This window comes from Pocillopora verrucosa, chromosome 5, assembly GCF_036669915.1.
Source record: "Pocillopora verrucosa isolate sample1 chromosome 5, ASM3666991v2, whole genome shotgun sequence".
NCBI classification, from domain to species: domain Eukaryota; kingdom Metazoa; phylum Cnidaria; class Anthozoa; order Scleractinia; family Pocilloporidae; genus Pocillopora; species Pocillopora verrucosa.
In genome coordinates, this window is record NC_089316.1 from 7,645,690 (window position 1) to 7,652,850 (window position 7,161).

The 7,161-nt window shown below is 36.2% G+C and overlaps 1 protein-coding gene across 1 annotated transcript; it reads left to right on the plus strand.

Annotated features, from left to right (window-relative positions):
• The first annotated feature begins 950 nt into the window (after nt 1–950).
• On the plus strand, nt 951–6,661 carry LOC131775271 (uromodulin-like). Its single transcript, XM_066166784.1, has 6 exons — nt 951–1,020; nt 2,737–3,002; nt 3,162–3,279; nt 3,612–3,731; nt 5,223–5,357; nt 6,294–6,661. The coding sequence occupies exons 1-6, from the start codon at nt 951–953 to the stop codon at nt 6,659–6,661; spliced, it is 1,077 nt and encodes a 358-aa protein (XP_066022881.1).
• The last annotated feature ends 500 nt before the right edge of the window (nt 6,662–7,161 follow it).

Sequence of the window (7,161 nt, forward strand, 5' to 3'; positions counted from 1 at the left end):
TACTTAGGCCTTCAAATTATTGCATACCTGTATTATTTCAAGTAAAAAGGACAGTCAAATTAGAAAGTATTTTGCTCAATGTAGTGAAGTGGGTGGTACAGCTTAACAACTACAAACACGATATTCGAAATTCAATAAGGAGTTTCCCTTACTCATTTTGTCGAATTGGAACAAGAGACTCACAATCCATCAAAGAACGTGGCTTGTTTTATAATTTTAGATTTATTTAAAGGTATAGTCTAAATAAAGAATTCATGTTTTTTGAAAATGAAAGCGAATGCAGGAATAAAGTCTTTTTTGGCGGATAAGGTTACGCCAACCTGTCTGGTCCTACACACCGATTACTATTATCCGCTGGATCTCGTGAGCGGGACTGTCGGTACATAAGGTCTATTTTTATTACCATATTTTGGTGAGAATTTTCTTTTCGTCAATTATTGACGCTTTATTAACTCTTAATTAAAAATTTAAAAAAAGAAACACTGAATCTAGGGATCAATCTTAAAAATTTGAAGGTGTTGTTTCTCACAAACTCGAGGGAACTTGGCTTATTATGTGACTGCATTATCGGAGTATGTTCACCTAATGTTCTTAAGAATATGTTTGTAATGTTATTGTCTTCAACGCACTCCATTGACTGTAATTATGAAGCAATTGAAATTAATATTATGGAAATTTGTTTAGCAAAATCACTTTTTCAAATCTATAGATGAACACCGATACAATCGTAGCCCCTCAAAAATCAAAGTGTTTCTAACTGGCACAAAGGAAGACATTGAAAACGTGTTCATTCGCAGGCATTAAAACGCTTACCCACGTATGTTAACATCCCATTTTCAATACTAATAGGTCTCTTTCTTTTATTAATTCACTATTAAATGCAGGTGATCGACACGAAATTGGTAGCATACTAAAAGCATCAATATTGTGCTCCTCTGTCTTGAGAAAGGATGGAATTTTCAGCGTTTCTAATATTCGCAGTCTGGACTTCATCGATGATTTACTTGACGTTTGGTGAAGGTGAGTTGTAAAATGCGAATCCTTTTCTATCCCTATATTCATACTTCAGCCTGTGTTATCTTATTTTCTATCACTCTCTATTACCATTTCGCTGATTCACGACAGTTGATGCACTAAGCTTATAACGCGTGGTTATCACAAAACTAAAAATCTGAATTCAACAAACATGATATTTAAAGGAAGGAACATCAGACTTGTAAACTTCTTTTGTTTATTTTAATAGTATTTAACAAAGGGGTATTATTATGATGAACTATATCGGAAATTTGCAGTTGTTACAAAAAAACTAAGAACTGCTACGATGAAGAATTTGGTCATTCAAAACCAGTCAGTCCTAACGCTTAGCTCATATTTACATGGAAGGGTAATCAGTTCTATCAAAAACATTTCGTTGTTGTTGAGCAGACGGGAATTCGATAATTTGCACAGAAGAAAAATTGGCGGCTCATAGTCAACTTAAGCGGGGTCATTTCTATAAGAGAATATTGCTGGCATTTGAAATAGACCACGTTTTTTGATTTTAAAAATTTGTTTATAAAAATAGGGTAGCCCGTCTCAAAAGTTTTTAACCACTTTTGTGGAATTGAAAAACCCTTTGACGCAAAATCCTTGTAGGTATTGCTCTTTGAAGTGGAGACTTCAAAACTTACCAAACAAGGAATAGGTTGATTGCAGAGACCCTTGACAAGATCTTTGCACAGAAGCCTCGTGTAATTTTCCAATTTTGCGTTCTTTCAAAATTAATCTCACTGCAAGGATACCTTGACTGAATTTTTTTTCAAATAAATATTATTAAGAATTTTTAAAACTCTGTTGCTGTGATCAATATTTTTCAACAGCAGGAAAATGTGTGAGTGGACTTTATTCGACATGAGGAAAGAAATGAATGCATGAAAGGATGGGCAGATAAATGAGTTGCCTTCAGAAAACAAATGACGGAAATAAAGAGTTTATTATATTCACCACAGCTAAGCAATTCTTACAACCCACAGCCCCAATAAAAAAAAATTAACTCTAGATTTGTGCGTTTAGAAAACTTTGAAAAACTAATATAACTCTGCTGACTGAGCAAGACAAGAATGATTTTTTCGGCTTCAATTTGCATGAATTTCCTTTGTTCACGATATCTGTTGAAGTTAAGAGCCACAAGGAACCTCTTTAGTTATACATCTCTTTAGTGAACACTCGATAGTCAAGCACCTGTTTATATAAGGAAAAAAAATACCCTTGAGGACCATCTCTGGTCAAAATTTTTGAGATATAAAAGGCTCCCTACAAGAGAACTCAAATTAAGTTCATTGCACTGATGACAACGATATCAAAGAAGCAAACATCAATGAACTCCCTTTGTAGTAAGAATTTCAGTGTTTGATGATTTCCTTTTTCATGATAGACGATATGATAGACTCAGCGAAAATCGCAGGAGCTTCTTGAATTGCCAAATTCATGTGAACACAAAAAGATACCGTCAAGGTTCCGTACCTCAGAAACAATCAAACTCTCAAATTTAGGTAGTTTTATGTTATTGTTTTTAATTATTGAAAACGGCAAAGCACTACGAATCGTAGTTCTTCTCATCAATTTCTTTTTTTAATAACGTTCTCGACGTATTTGCCACCATACTTTGCTGACATCCGAAAATTTTTTGAACCGAGATTTAGTTTTTTGCGACGGAAAAGTATGCCTTATAATTATATTTCAATTTGTCTGTTTTAGAGCGAGAGCGCGCAATGGTATTTCCAGACTACTACTTCTTTGCTGAAAGACGTTTGGCAAACCATACTATCGAAACAAGAAAAGTCAAGAACTTTGATGATTGTGAGCTTTTGTGCTACTTAAACGACAATTGTGTTAGCCTTAACTTCAAAAAAGATCCTGACAATATTGACGCAGTTCACATCTGTGAACTGAATAACGCCACGCATCTGACATATGACAGTGACTTGACTACTGATGCCAAGTTTTATTATCGTGGCTCGAAGGTAAGTTTCAAATCGACTTCTTTTGAAATTATTGCCTCGGAATAATATAAAAACAATTATGAATGTTAATGCAAATTTTCGTTTATTCGATCATTCGTTATTTACTATTCGGTATTTATCCCTCCATCTTTCTTTCTTTAATTTTTTTTTCTCCTTCAGAACGCTTGTGACAAGAATTCCCACTGCCAAAATAACGCAACTTGTCAGTCTGGATTTACACTCAAGGGATATCGATGCTTGTGTCCTCTTGGATTCGAGGGAGAACGTTGTGAAATAGGTAAAAGTCGTAGCCAACACTTGAAATGACGTATATGCGAGATTTTGTCTGATTTTCAATGCTGGTATGACAACTGTCCCTCAGTTGGTGAAAATGGCGTAAATTTGTCTCATTATATGTTGTGCTGAATCTTTCCAAAAGAAAATTCCTTACTATAGTTTATTGAGCGTGTGTATTGTTTTCTTCGCTCGTTCGTTTGTATATTTTCGTTTTTTTTTTGGTTTGGTTTGTCTGCTTGTTTGCTGTTTTGTCGAATGCTTGATAGTAATGGCTTATGCACGGCAATTTTTGCATAATTTTGAAATCCCTTTTTTTTATCTCTGATCTCATAGACGTTGACGAGTGTAAAGGGAACCACTCTTGTCACGAGAATGCAAACTGCACCAACACCATGGGATCACATGAATGCAATTGTCAGCTTGGATATACTGGAAATGGACAAAATTGCACAGGTGAATTTTGATTGATTATATTTAAATTATAGAGAAGTCTTGACTGTGCTCTGTTCTGTTGCAAAGCACGCAGGAATCAGTTTGACCACGAAAGAAACGTAAAGAGAAACACGAGACGTAATCGAGGAGGATTTTCGTCTCTGCTGAGGACTTTCGTCTCTGCTCATGTTATGATAACTTAAATTACGGCTTTTGTCATGTTTAGAAACCTTAATTTGGTTCTTCTGTTGCAACTTGCCGGCTCGCTTTTTCCGAAATTTTACTTAGTTGACGAGAAAAGCTTGAGAGAAGTTTGGGAAATGGTCAGACATAGTACAATTTAGCAGGTGACGTGACAGTTTTAGCTCAGCTTTATGCTCCGATAGAGTACGCTCATTTAACTAATGACAGCGCGCGTTATGTCCGAACTTAAGTCGTCTTTCAATGTTGTAAATGAATATCTTCGATGCTTTTTGTTTCTTTCCGCTGTTGGATGGACCTTACAATAATTTTAGACGACGGCGTGAAACAAAATCGCAAATTTTACTTTGAACCTTAAGCTAGAAGGTGTAAAATCTCTTAAATGCGTTAAACGACAAAATGAAGATGATGGGGAAATTTAATTAATGTATAGTTTCAAACAATACGTTAGCAATCGGTGACGTAATTTTATTGACTACTCGTTGAAATTTTGCAAACTACTGTATAACTAAATAGAAAAAGTTTAACCTTGCGTGTAATTAATACGCGTGTTCGAGAATAAAAACTTGAAAATACATTTATATTTTTTTGTATCTCATCATCAGGAAGGCTGACTCTTTATTGCTTCAGGATGTCGTTGATATCCGATTATTTTAGTAAATCTTTTTTTTTTTTTCTGTAATAGGTATTAGTGTCGGAATACTACGAATGTTAAATTTTGTGTCATCAAGGTTCATTTATCTTGTAAGGACAGTTCCACTGGACCTGTGCTTTGCGTGCAAGGGCGGTGGTATGTCCCCTTTAAAACGGTCGGAAATCGGTGATCAAAATTTGCAGTTACTATCTAGCGTCACAGAACTTTGGCGGTAGATAATTTTGGAAATTGTTAGATTTATTGTGACGCCAAATAAACCAATGACAGTGCGCGCCCGTTGCATCAAATATCTTATTTTGCACTGTGACGCACGATATATCTTCAGACATCGACGATTACAAATCGGATCTCCGTAATCAATATCAAAATACATTTACTTCTCCCAACGATGACAATTTTGTTCCATAATTAGAACCTGAAATTGTTTGCATTGTCTTATTATTTTTACTTTACTTTTCTGACTATACTTTATTATTGACTGAATTTTAATTACAGCACGTCGTTGACGTCCGATTTCTTAAGAAACATTTTGCCTTCTTTCTTATAAACATCAGTGTTCAAATATTACTATTACCAAAGTTTGTGATAGCTAGTGTTCTCTATCTCCTGGTGACATTCTTTGCGGTTTGATTTTGTAATATTATGTCCTCTTTCAGACATTGACGAATGCAGTGAAGCTCATACCGTTAAAATGAACAAATGCCATCCGAATGCCTCTTGCACTAATACTCAGGGCTCTTACAACTGTTCCTGTCATCCTAAATACATCGGGGATGGTTTAAACTGTGAAGGTATGTTTCGTATTTACCATGCCATTTATATCAAACTTAATTCCCATAAGCGCGAACATTTGCTCTCATTAGCGTCCAGGCTGGCGCGGACAAAGCTTTCCTTACTGCGCTTGCGCATTAGAGTAACGATCACATTAGTGACAATTCATCACGTTGGAATCATTGGAATCCTCTAACGTTAATTTTCAATAAAGTAATAATCCAGCTCGGGATAAAATAACCTGACATAACATGTTTTGTCGCGTCATTTGTCAGTGAGCCTCTTGGCACCAAAACCTCCACTTCTCCTCTTTGCTCGCTGAAGCTTTGGACACATGGTCCCAATCTTTTTCCTCAAGACATTTGTTATTCGATTGTTGACGACGATACCTCTAATGCCCGTTTGTTGCGTGATTTTCTCCACAACTGCAGCGAAGGTAGACTCGCCTCTTCCCTCTCCATTCTCTTTGGCAATTGAGTAGGGAAGATACCTGAAAAATGGAAACAAAATGTTAGTATTGTATGAAATTCCGTATCTCTGAGAACAAAAGGAAAAAAATAAAATCGCCTAATCTATTCATGAGACTACTTACTAGTTAATACATGCATGTAAACGAAGGTAACGAATGGCTTGAAAATCTCGCTTTTGGACCCTCTGATCTTTTTGCCACGGCTTTTATGGATCCGCAGTAGACCAGAAGTAAAACCGGTGAGCGTGCTCCAATTTGAGTGGCCATTTGACCCATCTATATCAGTCGCAAATTAGACGAATTATAAACCAAAATATAGAAATTTCTCGTTCCATTCGACTGTGGCGGTACAAATGAGATTCGATCATGAGCGAAAGAGCTAAGACCCACTCTTGCGCGCTAACTGCAGTACGACAGTTTGAACGTCTTCGAAAATTGCCTAATTTATACATTTTGATGACTATACTCGTGTCATTTGACTTTGCAGTCGATCCTTGCTATGAATACAAAAATCTGAGTCATCCTAAAAGAAAAAGCAGTTACAATACTCCCGATCATGTAGAGCGGTGTGAGACAGAATTCGATGGATGGTATCGTTTTGCGGGAGCAGCAGGAACAAAAATGCCAACAACACGTGTGCCAGCATACAGGTGTGATACAACCTTCTCTGGCTGGTTGAATGGTGCCCATCCTACAGTGGAAGATGGTGAAGTACTCCGGAAGGTCTGCTTTAGTGATAATTCTGAGGGTTGCAAATCCAAGACCTCAATTTCTGTGAAGAACTGCTCATCCTACTATATCTACAAACTTCATAAGCCGTCGGTGTGTCCGTCGCGCTACTGTGGCACAGACTGAATATGCAGAGAGGAGTTTACGTAATAACAGAATTCATAGTCGTTGTATTTTAGGGAAGTGGCGTCACGATCTTTAATATTTTGCTAGATTTTTACGTTGGTGTCGCTTTGTAAATGCTATCATTAACAAAAAGTCTTATTTGGAATGACAATAAGATTCATGACAAAAAAAACTTTTAACTTATTTCAGAAAACACACGTGTCATTCTCGCTGTATGAACTATCGAAAAGTGGGTTAATATAGTTTTCAATGCGGTCCAATTCTGAAATTTTATATAACTTATGTTAGTACCTTTGGCTATTACTTATTTTATTATCCTTATATCTGAGCATGATGTTTCCTTTTAAAACAAAACTACAATCAAAGATAAGTAGGTAACGGTGTTATAACTTTAAAAGAGTTGTAAAAAAGACTCGAGAGTCATCAAGAAAACAACCCGCAATGTTTCAGTGTCAGATCTATTGACAAAGTCGAACGAAAAGCATTCAATGCTTTCTTTT